Raw genomic sequence first — 18,485 nt, 5'->3', positions numbered from 1 at the left:
CCACGTGTGAATCGCACGCCCCTCTCGCCCTGTGTTTGTACGTTGAACTGTGCGTGTGGCGGCTGGTCTGCGTTAGCCAGGGGATGACTGACACTGAGGGGGTTGTAAATGGAAATGACCTTTGAGGTAATGCTGGAAACATCTCTGACTAGATGAGCAAGGGATGACTGGTCAGTAAGAGGTGTCTCAGCAGAGGGGCACGTTAGGATAAACCTGGGTTGTGCCAGGGTGGAGAGGCCATGGCTGGCGTAAGAGAGGTGCCAGTGCATTTGGGGTCTGAATATGCAGCTCACCCTGGATTTTGCTGTGGTCAAGGAGCAAGAGATGCCTCTGCTCAGTCTGGATGTATGAAATAGGTGCAGGTCTTAGGGACTGGCAGGGAAAAGTGAGCCCAGCTCCTGAACTGGCTTTCTAATCCTTCCCTTCCACGTCAAATTTACCCCAGACCTCAGAGGAGAGGCAAGAGCACTTCTGAGTCCCTGCAGCCCACAGGCGCCTGTCCTGACACCTTTCCCGCGCTGTTTTCTGTGAGGCTTCAGCAGGAGGAGAGGCTGTGAGGCTCCATCTGGGCTGGATGGCTTGTTTTCTTCCACCAGGACAAATCTCGTGGAGATTAGGAAGCATGTTGTGTCGTCAGCCTGGGCCTCTGGCTGCACAGTCAGTCAGACATATGGCAGAAATTATCAGAGGAAGATGGAGATTACCAGTGGATTAGGGCTGATTCGCAGCCCCGAGCAGAGCCGTTGTGTCCGCACCATCCTGGGTGCCAGGTGCTCGAGGCCATTTGCCTCTTGCGGGCAGCGCCGGGAGCTGGCCTGCGCTGGTCTGCTTCCTTTCACCCGGCAGCGACGACTTTCTAGCTGCTGCCTGTCCACTGCTCCCCGAGGACCCAGCAGCAGCCGGGTGACTTCCAGGGAGCCATGGGCAGCTCCTCACCCTGCCTTGCCTTTCAGCAGTTCGCTGGCTTTGCCCGTTCCTGCCCTCTGCCATTGTCAGGAGCAGGATGGGTCACGGCATCTCATCCGACCGGTGACCCCTTCTGGGAAGAGGGGTCTGGATAACAGTGTTGGGCAGCAGCCGCTGTAGAGCGCCTCAGTGAAGCTTTTCTGGGCCTCCTGGAGAGAGCTGCTTCTGGGGAGTCCTGACTCTCTTCATCCCACTGTCAGAATTTACACGTGGCCGTGGGGGGCGTTTGCTTTTGTAGCAGTGATGTGGGCAGAGATGCTGTAGCTTGGGCCAGCCTGCACTTGCAAGCGCACCTTCTTGGTCTGCGCTGCCGGCTGCTGCAGCTTATGCTGTGAGTGTCCATGCGGGGCTGAGAGGAGCCTTCGATGAGCTCCTGCCAGACCAAACGTCTCGGGTCAGAGCTCTGGAGCTGGGCTGAGGTGCTCTCCTCGCTGGGGAAGGTTGGCAGTGCGAGTGGTGGGCAGCCCACAGGCTCAGCCCCCCATAAGCCCACTCCTGCAGCCGCATCCCCTCTCCCAGAGACAGGGGTGATGCCTGCCCGCAGCAGGCTTCCCGTGGGGCAGGGGAGGGCTGCGCTTGGCCCTCGGGGTGCAGGAGCTGGCAGTACACAACCAAAGGGCTGGCTGTGGGGGACAGCCCTCGGGTGGAGAGGCCCCTTCCTCCCCGTGTGGCAGAAAGGCTGCTCTCCCAAGCAGACCTGACAAACTGCCAGAAATGGTTTTTCTGACTCACACTGGGATGGTTTTTTCTCTTTGTGTTAGTGCAAATGATGGAGTCTGGTGTGGAAGGACATCTTTTGGCTTGACACAAAGGCTACCCTGTTTCCCGGGAGCTGAGCTGTTGACTCCTCTTGTGTGCAGGATGCTGTCTGTGTCCCAGGCAGGCAGCGCGGCGTGGCAGAGCTTTCTTGCCCCCGTGCCCCCAGGTGACGTGGCCACCACAGGGGCTGAGTCGGGTGGAAGTGTTCAGACTGAGAGGCTGTAGAAATGAGGGTGCAGAGTATAATAGAACCGAGCCAGAGGCTGCCTGTGCCCAGAGGAGATCCATGTCCCTCGTGTCCCTGCTGTTGTCTGTCCGCGAAACAACTGACAATGCTTTTGTTACCACCACCCCTCAGCGGTGACCTGCAGGTTTCGGGAAGTGCCCACTGTACGTTCAGCACGGCACAGAAAGCAATTGGAAAAGACAACTTCACAGCGATCCCAGAAGGGACCAACGGCATAGAGGAACGAATGTCTGTCATCTGGGACAAGGCAGTGGTAAGAGTCATGCCAGGGAGAGGGCAGAGCGGGCAGGGTTGAGGGGCAGCTCAGACACCCGTGTTCTTGCCCCTGCGGAGCTGGGCCCCCAGCTGCCTGTCTCCTCTCTGGCTTTGAGAGTCAAAACAAGCCAGAGCAGGAGAGGCAGCTGTTGCGGGTTCAGGGTGAACAGCCAGGAGCTGTGAGTATGCCCCCAGTTTTCGGTCTGTCTGGCGCCAATAGTAAGATCAGCTGCAGCGGTCTGGGCCCAGCCAGCCAGTGGTTTGTGTGGGAGTGAGTCTGGTGCTTCCCGGGGCTCTTACTCTCCCCAAAAGAGTGCTTAGTTCTCTTTGTGTCTGAGCAGGCCACAGGAAAGATGGATGAAAACCAGTTTGTGGCTGTGACGAGCACTAATGCTGCAAAAATCTTCAACCTGTACCCACGGAAAGGGAGAATAGCAGTGGGCTCGGACAGCGATCTGATTATATGGGATCCTGATGCAGTGAAGATCGTCACAGCAAAAACCCATCAATCTGTAAGCCCTCTGCTTGTCTGTGGGAGTGCTGGAGCGTGGGGCGCGAGTAGCACTGTATAGAGGCTACCTGGCTGCTGAGAGCTTGGTGTTGCCCTGCCGTGCTGGGCTCTGAGAAGGAGGGACTGAGTCCAGGCTCCGGGCGATGCCAGCTGTGACTGTGGGTAGGATGTCTGTGAGCCCTGGACTCTGCACGCGGGGCTTTTCTAACCCTGCTGTGTTGCTCTTCTCCTGAGCCTGGCCCATGCAGGTGTAAGGACACGCATTTCTCCTTATCTGGGTTACTATTCCAGGTACAAATTTTTCCTGGCTTTGCCAGTGTGCTTTGTTCATGCCTTACCTCAAGCCTAGGTCCTGCCCTCCTCTGTTGTTGGAGTCCTTGCTCACACTGAGCTCCGAAGCGGCAGGTCCTGGTTCATGTTGGGAGCTCTGGTGGGTTCTTAGTGTGATGGACTAGTGAACTAAAGGAGGCCTCTGGGGCAGGCAAGGCTGTTACTGGTGTACTCTCCCTGCCCTGGTGACTTCAGCAGCGAGGTGTGGGGACTGAACAGCCCTGAGTAGGCAGGCAGTGCTCATGTCCCTCCTGACCATCATCCCCTGGTTGCTGCAGGCGGCTGAATACAACATCTTTGAAGGGATGGAGCTACGTGGGGCCCCGCTGGTTGTCATATGCCAGGGGAAGATCATGCTGGAGGACGGCAACCTGCATGTGACCCAGGGGACTGGACGCTTCCTGCCCAGCAGCCCTTTCCCTGACTATGTCTACAAGCGCATCAAAGCCAGGAGGAAGGTGAGGAGACAGAGTTGGGACACTGTTAGCCCAAACTGCCCTTTTAATAACTGATCGGTTTTCCTCTGCTGTTCTCACTGGACCCTGGAAACAGTGCTGCAAACTGGTGTATTCTGAACCTACAGCTGGGATAGCTAAGGCTTGGGTAGAGAGCTTTGACCTTAGTGCTGACGGTGTGCCACCACTGGAGGCAGATGCTCGTCTGGGTCGACAGTGGGTGACGCCTGCCCTTGTTGCTGTCCTGCTGCAGCAGGAGTCTGGAGGGAGGTGCTGAGTTAAAAACGAAGAGACTGGGCAAAATAGCCTTCTCCTTCCCCATCCATGCGGCATAAACCCATGCTGAGGGATTGCCTGTTGCACTGGGCTCTGCACGCTTTGCTGGGCGGGAGTGAAGGGAGGCTGTGGTGGAGTGAAGGGGGTGGACTGCATCGGGCCTCAAGGCTGCAGGGAGGTCTGGGGCACGCAGGACGGGGGGGCACAGCGCTGGCAGTGTGAATTGCCTCTGCGGTGGCACTGGGGAGCCAGGGATTGCTGGAGCATGATGCTGCCATGGCAGGCTGCTCCCTGGGAGCAGAGAAGTGTCACTGTCCTCTTCTCTCCGGTGACAGATGGCGGAGATGCATGCCGTGCCCCGGGGCATGTATGACGGACCCGTGTTTGACCTGACCACCACCCCCAAGGGGGGCACCCCTGCGGGGTCAACCAGGGGGTCCCCCACACGGCAGACACCCCCGTCAGGAACCTCCATCAGTCTGGATTCAGCCTGTCAGGTGAACACACGAGGCGGCTGGGCTGGGAGAGCGCAGAGCCACTGGCCACGCTGTCCCAGCCCCTGGCCTGGGACGGGGGGCAGCTGGGAGGTGGCATGGGGCAAGCTGAGCACAAGAGTGGAGCATGGCAGGGTGAGACCCTGTGTGTCCCTTAAAGGACGTGGCCGGAGCTGGCCCTCCACCCTGCTGCACCTTGCAGTAGAAGCAAGGGGTTCTGTGGCCACGAAGGTGCCAGTGCAGCATCAGACCCTGCTCTTGCGGCGTGGGTCTGTTCACAGAGGAGCGTCTACTGAGATGTTGAAGCCACTGCTGCTCTCGGGGTCGTTACTGGAGTTGGAGAGGGAGCAGGTTGCTGTAGACAGCCTCGGGAGGCCCTTTGGCGAGACCCCAGGCTGCCTGACTGCTCAGTTCTGTGAAGAAAATGCTCTTAACTTTGCTTTCCCCCTTCCCTTTGTGCTTTCTTGTCCTCTCCCAGGTACCCAGATTGATGAAGGCGTTCGCTCAGCGAGCAAGCGCATCGTTGCGCCCCCGGGAGGCCGCTCCAACATAACCTCCCTGAGTTAAATGTCCCTGCCGAGAAGGAAACAAAATCCCTGTTCAAGCAAAGGAAGAAAAATGGTACATTGGTGTTTAAGAAGGAAAAGCAAATAAACCTGTTCTGAAGAATCAATAAGCCTCAAGCCTTATGTTTCACAAATGCTACTTGCTACCTAGCTTTAAAGATATTGCTTCATTTTGTTTTATGCATAGCCTTAAAATTCTGTTGTTGTTGTTGTGGGTTCGGTCGGGTTGTGTTTTTACTCTTCCTTTCTGTATGCATGCCGCTCAGACAGGTCGCTCGGTTCAGTGTGTTATTTGTGTTGAACGCGTGTGGGATGCCGTGGTGTGGGACAGTGGGAACAACCCGGCGTGGGCGAACCAGCCAGGCAGGCAAAGTGGCAGGGGCCGGCCAGCGGCGCGGTGTGGAACGGGGAGGGCAGGTTCACGGGAGCTGGCGGGGCAGGTGGGTCTGTGTCGTGTTCATGTCCTTCATCTCCACCCAACGCTCATTGGCGTTTCACCACGAGGCCCATGGGGGAGCCCGAATCATCTCTGTAACAGCTGTCACAGCGCCTCGTGTAAGGAGTTTTACTACTTTGTACACTTTATTAAAAAAAAAAAGTTGTTCCTTCAAACAACTCATGTTGCTGGTTTGGCTTTTTTCTTCCTCAGGCTGCTGCTGCTGGGCAGGGGTGGTGCGAAGCTGTGCCCCGCGGGCGAGCCGGGCAGCGGGGCTCCAGGAGGGGCTTTGGGCTGTGTTTGAGCTGGAGGAGCTACAGTGCAGGGACAGGCTGTCAGATGGAAACAGCGCGGTGCTCGCTGCTGTAGGTGTCAGGGTATTGGTGTAGCTTCTCAGGCAAAAGCAAAGGTATCGGCAAAACAGCGTGTTGCAAGTGTTTGTAAAAGCCTGTTCAGTCTGTCCGTCAGGTCTCTGGCTGCAGCCTGACCTGGCCATCACAGGCTGTTAACACCCATCGAGAGCTGCGCCTGTCATCTGTGTGGTGACAGAGACCAGCTCCGCATGGCACTGCCTGGGCATGGTGTTCGGGTCTTCCCAGCTGGGGCTGGCTTGGAGGCTGTTTTCTGTGGGCACCTGTGAGTTAAATGCTCCCCTTCTGTCAAGCGATGTTTATCAAACTGCGGGTCACAGCCTTCTAAAGCTTGCAAAGCATGCAAAAAAACCCTTGGTTGTTTTTTAAGTATTACAAAAATTAAGTGTCAATTTAGGCTGTGCTAAATAAATATCCTTTTTTTTTTTTTTCCCTTCCTTAAGTATTTGACCTTGAAATATTTATTTTTACATGCCTGCAACTCAGACAGGACAAGTTGTCCATGCAGCAGTCCTTAAGGGGCCATGCCAGAATAGTTGTGCCAGGGGTGGGGAAGACTGTTCATACTTAGAAGTTTTGTGAAGTTCTGCTATCAAATAATTAAAGATTTTTCCCTGTTGCGTGGTAGTGGTTAAGCTGAGACTGTGCCTCTGTTTACAGAGGAAGAGGGGAAAGGAGAGATGGTTTTGGAAGTCTTTGGGGAATTTTTAAAGATGCGATGTTCTTACCATTTAATTTTTTGAGGGGTTTTTTTTTTTTTGGTCAGCCAGTACAACGCTATTTATGCAGCAACAGATTTTTCCCCAGCGAGGAGCAGGGCTAGTTTCCTTGTCTGGGGCCCCAGATAAACACATCTATGGTGTATGAACCTCTCCACTACCCTCGCCAGCGTGAGGCAATGGTAGCTGTGCACTGAGTGGGGGACAGGTACAACTGCTGGCACAGTCCCTCTCGACCGTGCCTAGCCCCAGACCCCCCAGACCTGGTGTAGGACTGGGCAAAGAACAGAGGATCGATGGAAAACGCTGCAGATGCTCTGGCTAGCCTCCCTGGGAATTACAAGTCTGAAGGCAGAGAGACATAGAGACCCCTACCCCGCTCAGAAGTGTTATTGCTTGAAAGCAGGGATGGCTGGGGAAGGGGAGAGCAAGAACACGGTGATACTAATTTGGGTGTGCTGTGACTTAGCAGGAAAAGGTGGCTTTCCCATTGCAATGACTTGCTTTGAGGACTCTGATGACCGCTTACTGGTGAACTAATTCCGCTCCAGCTTTGCAGCTCCCTGGACAGAAAAAGGGTCACGCTTTCCCGGTTGGTTGTTTCCACGCTAGCAGCATACAGTGATGCTGCTGCCCCCCGCTCCCCAGCCCTGCACACGCACACTGCACTGCAACTATGCCAAGAGCCTGACCTGAGCAAAAAAACCCAGGCTGCCAGGCACAGCGTGTGGAAGAAGGTGGTGCTGCAGTGCATCAATCCGCATGCCTGTGGGGCACTTGCCAGCTGCGCAGAGGAAACCAGGGCATGCTGCTCAGCAAGTGCTGCAGCCCTCAGTCCCTGCAGCCTTCGCCCAGAACCAGCTTCCTCTTACCCCAGCACCTTCATGTGATGGCAGCAAAGAAACTGCTACAGTCCTCTAAAACTCGGGGGCTGCTTATCTTTATGGTACAGAGGTGGAGGTACATACTGCCATGGCACCATGTCAGGAAGAGGATGTGAAGTGCAATTCAGAACAGGCCCCCTTCAAGTCCGGGGAGGTGCTTGCATTGCTGTGCCAGCATCCTCCCTGTACCCTACCTTTTAACAAAGCTATCGGGACCCACAACTGCATTCAGTGCCACTCACATCTCTGTTAAGAAATTACTGCAAAAAAGCGCCAGATTGGTGAAGGCAGTGCAGAAGCTGTCCCATGGGGGTTGGAGCTAGCAGGCTGGAGGCACCCAGGCAAACATCAGAGCTCTCTTAGCACAGAGGGAGCGGAGCTGGGGATCCCCCAGTATCACCCACCACAAACCAGACTGCCCAGAGAATCCATCCCCCAGAGGCGGTGGGAGAGGGCCTGGTTGGGACCCTGTACAGACCCATCATGACCATGCTGGACTGCCCTGCTCGGCCTTTCTGTAGCACAGATGTGCGCTGCTGCATCCCCCAAGAGACCCTGCCAGCACAGAGGGGAGACCCAGCCACCCAATGCAATCTGCGGGAAGGCTCACCATCTGGTCCGAGCAGGGGAAGGTGTGGCTGCTGCGCGCCGGCAGTGAACCTGCTCACACAGTGCGGTCATATGCTAGCTAGGGAGCAGCCGGTGGTGGGACACCCCATCACCACTCTTGTAGGAGGGACCAGAAAGTGGAAGACATCTAACTAAAGCTTATTTTTAGGCACGAACTATGACTGAGCTGCTCAGTGCTGGGATGCCCACTACATGCCTCCGCAGAGGCGGAACAGGCAGACAGGACGTTCTGGTCAGTTGCTCGGACGGGCGATCCCCTGCCTTGGATTCAGGCATGCTCGGGGGGAACAGAGATGTTCCTCTCCCAGCAGTCACAGGCATGGCTGCTTGCCTGTGCACATGCATAAACCACACATTTCCCCAAGCAAACCAGCCAGCCATCATCAGATCAATGAGAGAGGGATTATTCACGTGTCAGTCTATCAGAAGCAGCTATGAAGACCACTGGGAAGTCTACTGCACACAATCTGTGTCAGTAACGGACTGAATCCACAGCTCCATAGGCAGAGGGTGTCTGAAAGTCTTCAGCCAGGGGAAAAGCAGATTTAAACTGAGAGTCCAGTAAAGTCCTAGTGGGCTCTGGACAGGAGGAGCACCCGTTCTGCCTTGCTATGCAAGTGACCTCAGAAGTAACATTGACTTGATCATCTGGGAAGGAGCCTTTCATTTGCTGTTGGTTTTATTCAGATTTTTTTTGAGTTGATCAGATTTAGCCAGAGAGAAAGACAGGAAGGCACAGGGGATACAAAGAACACCTTTGGGTAAATGGGAGGCAAATGGTTCTTCACACATTCATTATATTGCTGAGAATAGGAAAAATGTCAAATAAGGAGATGAAACCTCAGGTCTGCCAAAGCTTTTAAATAATAGCATCATTCCCAGCATTACCGTAATAGAAATGCTTTGGCCAGTCTCAGTCTTGGCAAAGACCGCACCAGGAGTACAGCTGTTCCTGCAAACGGTAGCTGCTTCAATTAAGCGTGATTTCAATGGTAGAGAGATTAAAAATACACATTCAAATTTACCTCTGGTGTTGGAAGCCAAACCCCATCAGATTAAGTGAGTTGCAGCAGTTTAATGTGACAGTGAATGGGTTTTTCAGGCTGGCCTGGAAAAGCATCTGCATGCCGGTTATTGACCAGTGTCTGGCTGTTACCTCTTCATTTCCACATCTGTCTGCATGCTCTGACCACCCACCACGCCAGGCCTGCTCTGCAAGAAATGGGTACAGGAACCAGCACGGAGAGAGGGAGAAATGGATGGGAAACCTTTGCTGCCTCCTCCCAGCTAAAGGAGGAGATCATCGCCGCTTCCAGCCCTCCGTGCCCACACTCACGGGATGTTCGCAGGAGGCGTCTGTAAGCAAAGGCCACCTTTGTCGCTATGCACTGGTGGAGACCCTGCAGCTGAGAGCAGCCTCCTCCATCTGGAGCAGCCAGCTGTGAGCCCACGCAGGAGCCCCGGCCTCCACAGAGCCTGGACCCACAGTGCTGTTGTGGACCCACCACCAAGACTGATACGAGTGACGACACCTCTGCGAACGATGCACGCTCAACGCTTCGGTTATGCTGCTGGCAGTCGCCTGGCAGGCAGCACCAAGCGCTGTGGTGCTGGCTGGCCGAGCTGAAAGGGTGAATACTGTCACATCCATTTTCGCACGGTCACATTCCTGCCACCAAGAAAGGCGAAATAACAGGATCTGAGTCTAACTGACTGTGGCAAATTGCGCAGGCAGCACCCACAGCCTCTCCCCCCACGCCCAGGATCCGCCGGCTGTGGGGTGGAAGGCAGAGGGAGCGGGTGCCCCAGCTCCCGTCCGGCCGCCCTGCCCTGGGCTGTCGGCAGCGTCCCGGCAGCAGTGGACGAGTCCAGTGGCCCAGCGTCGTGAAGGTGTGGGTGGGTGTGCACTGGCCCCATGAGGAAAGCTCCAGCCGGGGCTGCGCTGCTCTCAGAGGTGCTTGTTCTGGTTGTCCTCCTTGTACACGCCTCTGCTTTCTGCCTGCGTTATGGTCTCCTGGGTGTCGTGGTGGTGGTGTCTCACCCTTAGCGAGAGAAAGGGTCGGTCGAGCTGGGAGGGAGAGCCCAGGCAGTGCCAAGGCCCATGCAGCGGTGCGGCCGCCTAGGAGCATCCCGTTCCCTGGCACGAGCTGCCACTTGCCCCACAGGGTCTGTGCTGAGCCCCCGCAGTGCTGAGCCCCTGCAGCCCTGAGCCCCTGCAGCCCCGAGCCCCCGCAGCCCCAGGCCCCCGCAGCCCTGAGCCCCCACAGCCCCGAGCCCCTGCAGGAACAGTCTGCCTGCACAAATGGGGCAATTAATGCCGTTTGTGGCTGTGGGCCCAGCCCTCCACCTCAAGAACAGAAATGCCGCATCAGTCCCCGGCAGATGACAGATCGACCAGCACTCACCAGTACCTGCTCCCTTCGGCTGCCTCATTAATAAGCTCCTAAACCCCCACCTGCAGCATTTGCCAAGATGGCCCAAACCCCAAGTCTGTCAAAGGCTTTGACAAGGGCCAGAGTCTCTTACGCCGCCTCTGTATCAGTACTTACTTTTCTCTGTTGAAAACAATGAAGTCCCTCTGGAGCATCTCTAGGTGCTTTTGAAGATGGCAGGCCTTCCACGTTCAAACATAAAAATAAGGAGATGGGGAATCAATTCATGGTTGACACAGAAAGACATTACACGGACAATTTCAAGGAGATACAGAGATATCTTTAGGTATAGAGCATCTTTAGCACTGCAGTGGGGAGAATGGTATTAAGACTCTCCTCTCATACAGAACTGGTGCATATACATGCTGCTTTCCACCAAGGGGAGGATGCGGAAGAGTTTTGGGAATAAAGTTGGTCACAAGGGAAAAAATGGTCTGTTGAAACAGTTTGCTGTGGTCTTGCTAGACGGCAATCAGCTTTCTTGGAAAATGAGAGACTTCCTTGACCACATGCTTGTACCTGCTTGCTCTCACCTGGGAGGAATTGCTTTTGCTGGTGTCCTTCTCCTTCTTAGCCAAGCGCTTTTTTTTCTTGTGAAGAGGTTTGGATTCTAGGATCATTTCTTCCAGTTCAAAGGTTGGGTCACAGTTCAGTCTGCCTTTCTGGAGGGGAGAGAGAGAGGTGGCCTTAAGTGATCAGAGCCTGTCTTGAAGAGTCTCTCATAAACTGGACTGCATCTGGGAGCTGAATTTTGTAAAAAATAAAGTAATTACAACTGCACACAGAGCCAGAACACCTGCTGTACTTCTCACATATTTTCTCAGTTCCTTCAGCCAGGGGACATTGTCAAGGTGTGACAATTGCTCTTTTTGTGCTCACTGCGTCTACTCTGCCCCTTGGCTGCTTCGAAGTGATGGCGAGGACGGAGGACGGTGTGTCTCTGGGCTGTGCCTCTGCTGGGAGGAACACAGCAGCCTGCAAAACTGGTTTTAAAGCAACACGCATACACCCACCACAGAGAAAACCAGCAACAGAGGGGGAAAATACATACAATTAACAAATGTTCATAGTTTAGCCCAACTTTTGTTTGGCTGAAAAACAGTCAGAGTAACACTGCACACAACAGTCCTTGGATTACTTTCCGTAAGGGTTATGTTACTTCTGTGCTGTTTTAATCCAATTAAAAAAGGATCAGAAACACTAATCTACTGTATGTGTTATTTTACTACGAACAATGGGATTGTTAGGGAGAGTCATTACAGGAAGAAGCAATCATAAAATGGCGGGTGATCTCCAGGCTGCTAATGAGCCTATGTCTGTCCTTTGGTTTTTTGCCTTTGAAGAGCTGGTCTGAAACCAGGCTGCTAAGAAAGGCCGTTCAGTGCAGGACGGCTCACAAGCAGTGTCAGCGTGTGTCTCATCTAGCATGCCACGGACAGTCCGGAGCATGTAAGACCAGTTCTGCATCCAGAAATTCTGGGAATATTATAAACAGTGCAGATCAATTTTGGGGCATCCACACTTTGTAGTCGTCCCCCATTACTCTTTATTACACCCACAGGAAAGTGAAAATTTTGCCCTTGCCTCTCTTTTCCCCTGTCCCTTACGACATCTGATGCTCTTGTGGAAATTTGTAAGAACTTCCCATGATCCGGTGCCAGGCACGAGGGCAGGCTGCAGCGTGTAACGCTTGGGCACACTGAGAACCTTTTAAAATCAAATCGCCTTACCGTGGGAATGAATTCTGGCATTATCCGTTTCTGGAGAACAGCATCCCAGTTCACATCTGACAGATACGGAAAGTCCTGGATATCTTTCAGCTGAGAGAAACGCTTCTCAGGGTTCGGCTCAAGCAACTGCAGTGAGAGTTAAATGGAAGAGGTGAGAAAGTGAGACCCTGAGATGCGAAATCAGAGATTAGGTACAGACAGACGTGTCTGTGGCGGAGTTACACCAGGTAACGGCTGGGGCAGGGAAACGGCCGTCAGACTTTTCAGTGTCTATCTGTCAGCAGCTGCTTTTTGAAAAGGAGCCGGTTTTGCCTGTGGCGGGTGGGACTGTCAGAGGGAGCCGGGGAACCGCTGAGGGCTGCGGTGATGGCGTGCAGTTACAGAGCCCCCGGGGACGGAGCTCCAGGACAGCTTTGCCTGTCATTGCTAAGTGCGAGGCCCAGCTTTCCAGTTTGGGCTGGACCGCAGGGTCGCCCGTGCCGCACCTTGTGACAAGGAGCAGCCGCTGGGGACACGGCCGCCTCTGTCTCCATCGCTGGGGTCAAGGACGCGTCCCGGGGACACCCCACTGAGCGCAGCGCCGGGGGCCGGCCACCCCGCTCCCGCCCCGCGCCCTGCGCCGTCCCCGCAGCTCGGAGCCTCTGCTGAACGGGGCTCAGGACACGCAGCGCCGGTGACACCCTGCATTAACCCCGGCACTTCGACCGGGTGCCTCTCTTCCGTTGCTCTGGCTCAGACTGCCTTCACCAGCATATGCGAGGGGCTCACAATCTTTAATTCTATTTATTCTCATTTCTATGAACAACTTTTATCCCCATCTTAGGAGCAGGCGATGAGGCACCAGAGTGACATCAAACAATTTCTCTAAGGTTAAAAATAAGCATTTGTTTCAGAATGGGGAGTTAAACTCATGCCTTTGTGTTCCCAGTTTAATACCCTATCAGTAAAACATCCCCTGTTTTCTCACTCTAGTAATGGAATATTGGTAAGTATAATTCCAGTGTGAAATAATGCATTCACACTGCTTATTTTCAGCATTTTTTTAACATTGCTGTAGGAATTACTTGTGTGGAAGGAAATGATTGAGGTTTGTCTCTGAAGTTCAAGGATTCAACATTGCATAAACTCCTGACAGTATGCACTCCAAAAACCTCGCAGGAAAACCAGACAATCCAAACCCTCCGGAAAGGGGTGGGTAAGGTGACAGCATCTGACACTGTCAAGCCATAGTTTTGTTTATTGAAGATATGGCTTCACTTCAAACATGGTTTCAGCTTCAAAGTGATTCCAGTAATGATTTTGAAGCAATTTTGATAACAGCTTTATTAAAAAATAATTACAGTGGTGCATAAACCACATGGCACCAAAGGATTTCAATAGTATCTGCAGTTCTTGCAAATCTTTTCATTATTGGGAAAAATGTTTTTTAAAAATAAAAAAAAATATGCAATTTTTTTTGCCAAATTTATTGACACATATATTAATATCTACTTCCAAGTTACGTCATTCCAGAGAGACAAATTTATAGGAGAAATTCTGGAAGCAAAGACTGCGTGTGTCCTTAGAAGAGACGCATTAGCAGCAGCCACGCTTGCCAGCACAAACTTCATCCCCATTAGTCCAGGATGCAGTACTGCTAGCTGGTTATTACATTAGAGTGGCTACAACATTAAAAGCTGGATATTTATCATATGGTAGTACCATCTGAAGGTCATTAACACTGGGCCTGGACACAATTTGCAATGACTCCCCACAATTTACTGCAAAGGCTACAAAGCAGGATGGAAGGACTCGGCTGCTTTCAGCAGGCGCCCAGATACAACACATCCCAGCCCCTAAGCCATCCGCTGCCGCGGCTGCCCTCACCTTTTTGATTAGCGACACCATGTCTGTGGACCAAGCGGCAGGGTACATCACTGTAGCCGTCCTGAACACGTGAGCGATTTCATTTGTGGAAGTGTTGGAGCGAATATGATACGGCCTCTGTGAAAAATGCCACAAGGAAAGCATTTTGATTTATCTATTTTTTCAGACTCCTTGGGAAACCTTTTTAGAGCAAAGAAGCTTCAAACAAAGTCTCTTTGTACGTTCCCCAGGCCTCCCGTTGAAAGTCTCTCCCTGTCTGATCGTAGCTCAGTCGAAATAAAATAATGTCAGCAAGAACAACGATAATAACTAGATATTTAAACAGCATGACAGATAGGAGGCAAAACCCAAAAGTTAGACAGGTAAAGTCACCTCCACATTTAACTCCCAACTACAACAATACTACTGCCTTACTTAGAGAATTTATGATGGTAGAGTGTTTCCATTTTGAAAGATTTTTGATTCCCAGATTTTTACAGTATTTCGGAGGTGTGAGGGTGTTAAAAGTACATTTAAAAAATAGTAGCTATAAATTGTGAGATCAAATCAGGTGCATTGTGCTTAATGTGTATGGACACTAGATGGACCTCATCTTACCAGGGCTGTGCCATCAGGTTTGAACACCTAACAGCATTTCTGCTCCCATCTTTGGAAACAGTGCCATCAAGTCAAAAGTCGACGTGATGAACAGTCCTGCCATTCATTTAATGGAAAACTCAAATATTATATTAATCTGTTTACAGGGGGCACATGGCTTCAGTTACCCAACAGGTCAGACAACCATGTCCTTAATGTGTACCAACTTGATCGCTCACAATTTGAGATACGCAAATTCATTTGAAAATCTGTTCTTTAAAATATACTCATCAAAACATTTTTTTAGGCATTCTGCAAAGATTGGTGATAGAGTTTCTTAAAAACGTGTTTTGCATACTCATATTGAAAGAAGTTTCCTAGCCTCACAAGATTTTAAACAACCTTTTGCTTAGAAGAATGTAATTTAAATAATTTTGTCCCACTTTTTTTACACAACACTTCCAAAACACTAATCTAATCATCTGTCTACAAGGCCCCCAACCTTAACTGAGTTAGAAGCGGAACACTGACGTGACAGGCAGGGATTGTGCTTTATTAATAATTTACACATTGCAGTTTGCTTTTGCTCAAACTGCTCAATCTTATTACAACAGCAACGAGATCTTTTTCAAGTTTTCTTTTTTTCCGTGCTGGATGGGAGCTCAAAGTAAATTATATTGCAGCCCAAACTTCAGGAGTTGTCACTCCTTTGCCTTGCCCCGCTTACACCAACCCAGAGGCCCTCGGGCGCAGGGGGGAACTGTCGCGACGCGCTATTCTGTATTGCGACAGTTTCTCTGAGCTCTTAGCTGTGATCACAAGAACCCTGGTGAAGGTGTGGTTTCTGCTTCCTATGCTGTAATAAGCCTTGAGGCCTTGAACTTGGCTCAGCCCTTTAATCTCTGTTATAAAGCATTAACCTTTCCAACAGAGTGTTTAAGGGAAGAGATGGACGGACGGGGACAGGAGCCGCGCGCACAGTACCCGGGTCCTGAGCAGCTCGTAGGCAGTGATTCCCAATGACCACCAGTCCACAGCGAAGGAATAGCCGGTGGGTTTTGCAGAGTTAAACATTTCAGGTGCTGCAAAATACAGAAAAAGGAAAGTTTGCCTTGCTGCCATCTCGAGTGGAAATGAGCAACATAGAATGCTTGATCTATGCCACAGAGAGCACCCCTGCTATTCTGCCTAGGACACAAATTAGCATATTGCCCATTACCACGCCTTTGATAATTTCTGCCTTTTTCTTCAAAACAATGGCATACGGCTGGTAGCTTGGTCCTTTACCGAAACACCGCTGAGGTGGACACGAATCAGAACGGATGGGTTTCCTTGCAGCAGTTCATTTTTTGGTCTCTGTCAGGTTCCTCAACTGCTGTCTCAGCCTTGCAGTGCAGAAACGTCCCACACCGAGGAGCCTCAGCGTGGCGAGAAGAGCAAACACGCGTGTGTGCAAACCACCCCGATCTCCCGCCCTGACAAGCGCTGTGCAGCCCGCTGCTGCTGCTCCCTGCAGCTGCACAGCAGGACCTGCCGACGACGCGAGCACCGTCTCGGTGTGAGCCAGACCTGACCCAGTTCCCAGCACGCCAGCTTAGCCCAGATATTCGCCTGCCCTGGGAACAGAGACACCTTGAAGCCTTGACCCTGCTGACTAACTACATGTGCAATTAGCACAGTATGAAACATTTTCCACTGTGTTAAAACCCAAACAAGTGTTTCAGCTCCTCTGTGCCTTACTCTCCCCACCGGTGAAATGGGACTGTCAATAATTTCTACTTCAATGGACTGTTATAAAACTTAATTGATTAATGTGTGTAAATGATGGGACGGCCTTGAGAAACAGGTGTGCTAGCACCTTTGTAACTGCAATGTTTAATGTTCGATAAACACAATCCAATTCATTTGGATTACAGAATGCTTTCTATAACTCCTGTAATCACTAAGAGATTCACCAGACCCAATTAATTTCCTACATTGTACAAAGCACTAAAACTCCAACCGTCCTGGCGTAGAGCCCTTCCAGCGCTGCTGTGCTCCTGCTCCTGGGGCACCCGAGAGCCCCACGGTCCCCTCCACACGGATCTCTTGGTGCTGCTCTGCCCTCAAAGCCCGAAAAGAATGAACTCCTTTTGCTGACACAGGACTTGCCCGGTATCCCACAGTAAATGTGCTCCAGAATAAGGACTAACCCTAATTCACTGAATCCAGGCATAAAATTGGCCTGAGTGTCTCCTCACCTCCCCCAGAAAGCCTCTCTGCCCTCAACTAGTTCTCAGTAGATCTTCATGTTGGAAAGCTGTTCCCGTCCCACTCATATCTCTTTGTTCATATTTAAAGTACTTCAGTCTGGCAGAGCCTCAATACAGCCTCACACAGTGAATGAAAGCAGCTCTTTAGAAACATTAATATGCAGCGTAAATGTAGACATAGTGCCAACTGCACCCTTGGCAGGGAAAAGCAAATTTTAACTGAACGAAGCCTGAGAGCCACAGCTTTTTAGGAGGAGGTTACCAGGCTAATAGGAAGTGGGTGGAGGCACAGACTGAAATGCTCTTTCTTAGCCAATAAATTTCCCTTTTAAGAGTAAGGAAAAAAAATACTGTAGGATTTTTGTGCAAGCTGGGAGGCAAGAATCGCTCTAAAAAAACAAGACAGGGAGCAATGCTTTCTTTTTGTGCATGTCTTCCTTTTTAAAAGGATTTCACCGGTGATGCAAAGGTGAAAGGTTAACTTGGTCATCTTGATAAAAAGGAGATTCCCAGGCCCTGAGGGATTTGGCTATGCAACAGTTGTAAGGAGGCTGCATCAGTTAGGTCTGAGAGACAGTGTTACTGTATATGAAAGTATGGATTTTGTGTGGGAGGGGTTGTGTTAGCTGTATAGAAATGCTTCTGAGTGGTTTTGCTTCAGTTAGGAAAGTTGAATTTATGGTTACAAAGACTTTTCTGTGTCATGTTTGCACAGGAGTTCTTTTAGCATTAGCTCAGGATGTTTCTCTCTGGTTCATCACCTGCATGCTCTGGCCCCAACCCCTCCCAGGTATGTCAGTGTTATTTTGCCTTATGTTTATTAACTGTGCTTGTGTGATAAGTGTCAGGTGGGTGTCTTATTGTCTGAAAAGTCAGCCACCTCACTGATTTGGACAATAAGTGAACATAAGTAAGTTTTCTGTACTCTCCTTATAAAGCGGAAAAGAAAAAGAAGCAAATTTTTTTGAGTACTAGGGAAACGAGGTCTGCATAGGGAGCAATCACTGTGTGTCTTCCTTCCATACGTGTGTGTTGATTTGCTCATGAAAACTGTTCCTCCAGCTGACCCAAGGCTGTTGTGGAGTGATCCACCCGCTCCAGAGTCACTTTGCCCCAGGGGAACACCCCCCATGCCCTCCTACAGCTGCCTGACAAATTTTCTTGCCTGGGACTAGTCCCACACCATTGCCTGGAGATAAAAAGCTTCCTAAAAACTGCATTTTGTGTGAACTGAAGAAGAGGAAGGGGATGGTATGCAACCGTAGCAAGCAGCCCAGCTACTCAGCTCCGTGGGCACCTGGAGGCTGGTACCACACTGCCGCAGCACCAACACTGTGCCCTGGACACTGCCGGCAGGTCAGCGTGCAGATGTGCTGAGCACTGGGGAGCCGACTCAACAGCCCTCCAGAGCCTGGCTGTGGCTTTCCCTTCTGTACACCTCCGTTCCCAGGGCTGCACGTGGCTGATTTCCATTTGTTGGCAGAAATAGCCGCATCTCCTGCTACCGGCAATACAGGTACAATAGCAGGAGTTTTCAGAAAGACTGAAAAATAAGCTCAGCATTTATCTTCCAATTGTGGCGGCCACTTCTGCACCAGCTGTGCCTCTCTTTCCTATGGGCAATGCACATCCATCACCGCTGTGCTCTGCAGCCCCCAGTTATGATTGCCCTCCCGTCCTGCTGTTCGAAGACAAGATGCTGTCCTCAGCAGTAGAGATCAGAGCTAAAG

The 18,485-nt window shown here is 51.6% G+C and overlaps 2 protein-coding genes across 2 annotated transcripts in view; one reads left to right on the top strand and one right to left on the bottom strand.

Annotated features, from left to right (window-relative positions):
• Nucleotides 1-5,468, top strand: part of DPYSL3 (dihydropyrimidinase like 3) — a 42,220-nt gene extending 36,752 nt beyond the window's left edge. The window contains 6 exon segments of the mRNA XM_050905272.1: nucleotides 2,084-2,225; nucleotides 2,569-2,739; nucleotides 3,347-3,526; nucleotides 4,135-4,240; nucleotides 4,243-4,296; nucleotides 4,772-5,468. Of these exon segments, the coding sequence (XP_050761229.1) occupies nucleotides 2,084-2,225; nucleotides 2,569-2,739; nucleotides 3,347-3,526; nucleotides 4,135-4,240; nucleotides 4,243-4,296; nucleotides 4,772-4,860 (742 nt within the window). The 3' untranslated portion in view covers nucleotides 4,861-5,468.
• A 4,379-nt stretch (nucleotides 5,469-9,847) lies between these two features.
• The window catches only part of STK32A (serine/threonine kinase 32A), a 31,308-nt gene continuing 22,670 nt past the window's right edge, over nucleotides 9,848-18,485 (bottom strand). The window contains exons 7-12 of the mRNA XM_050905445.1: nucleotides 15,488-15,585; nucleotides 13,928-14,044; nucleotides 12,062-12,187; nucleotides 10,865-10,993; nucleotides 10,449-10,513; nucleotides 9,848-9,941 (exon numbers count right to left, since the gene is read on the bottom strand). Of these exons, the coding sequence (XP_050761402.1) occupies nucleotides 9,848-9,941; nucleotides 10,449-10,513; nucleotides 10,865-10,993; nucleotides 12,062-12,187; nucleotides 13,928-14,044; nucleotides 15,488-15,585 (629 nt within the window). The remainder of the gene's footprint in view (nucleotides 9,942-10,448; nucleotides 10,514-10,864; nucleotides 10,994-12,061; nucleotides 12,188-13,927; nucleotides 14,045-15,487; nucleotides 15,586-18,485) is intronic.

The sequence above is a fragment of the Gymnogyps californianus genome, chromosome 14 (genome assembly GCF_018139145.2).
Source record: "Gymnogyps californianus isolate 813 chromosome 14, ASM1813914v2, whole genome shotgun sequence".
In the NCBI taxonomy this organism is placed as follows: domain Eukaryota; kingdom Metazoa; phylum Chordata; class Aves; order Accipitriformes; family Cathartidae; genus Gymnogyps; species Gymnogyps californianus.
The sequence above is the reverse complement of the archived record's forward strand: the minus strand, read 5'-3'. Positions and strand labels throughout refer to the sequence as shown.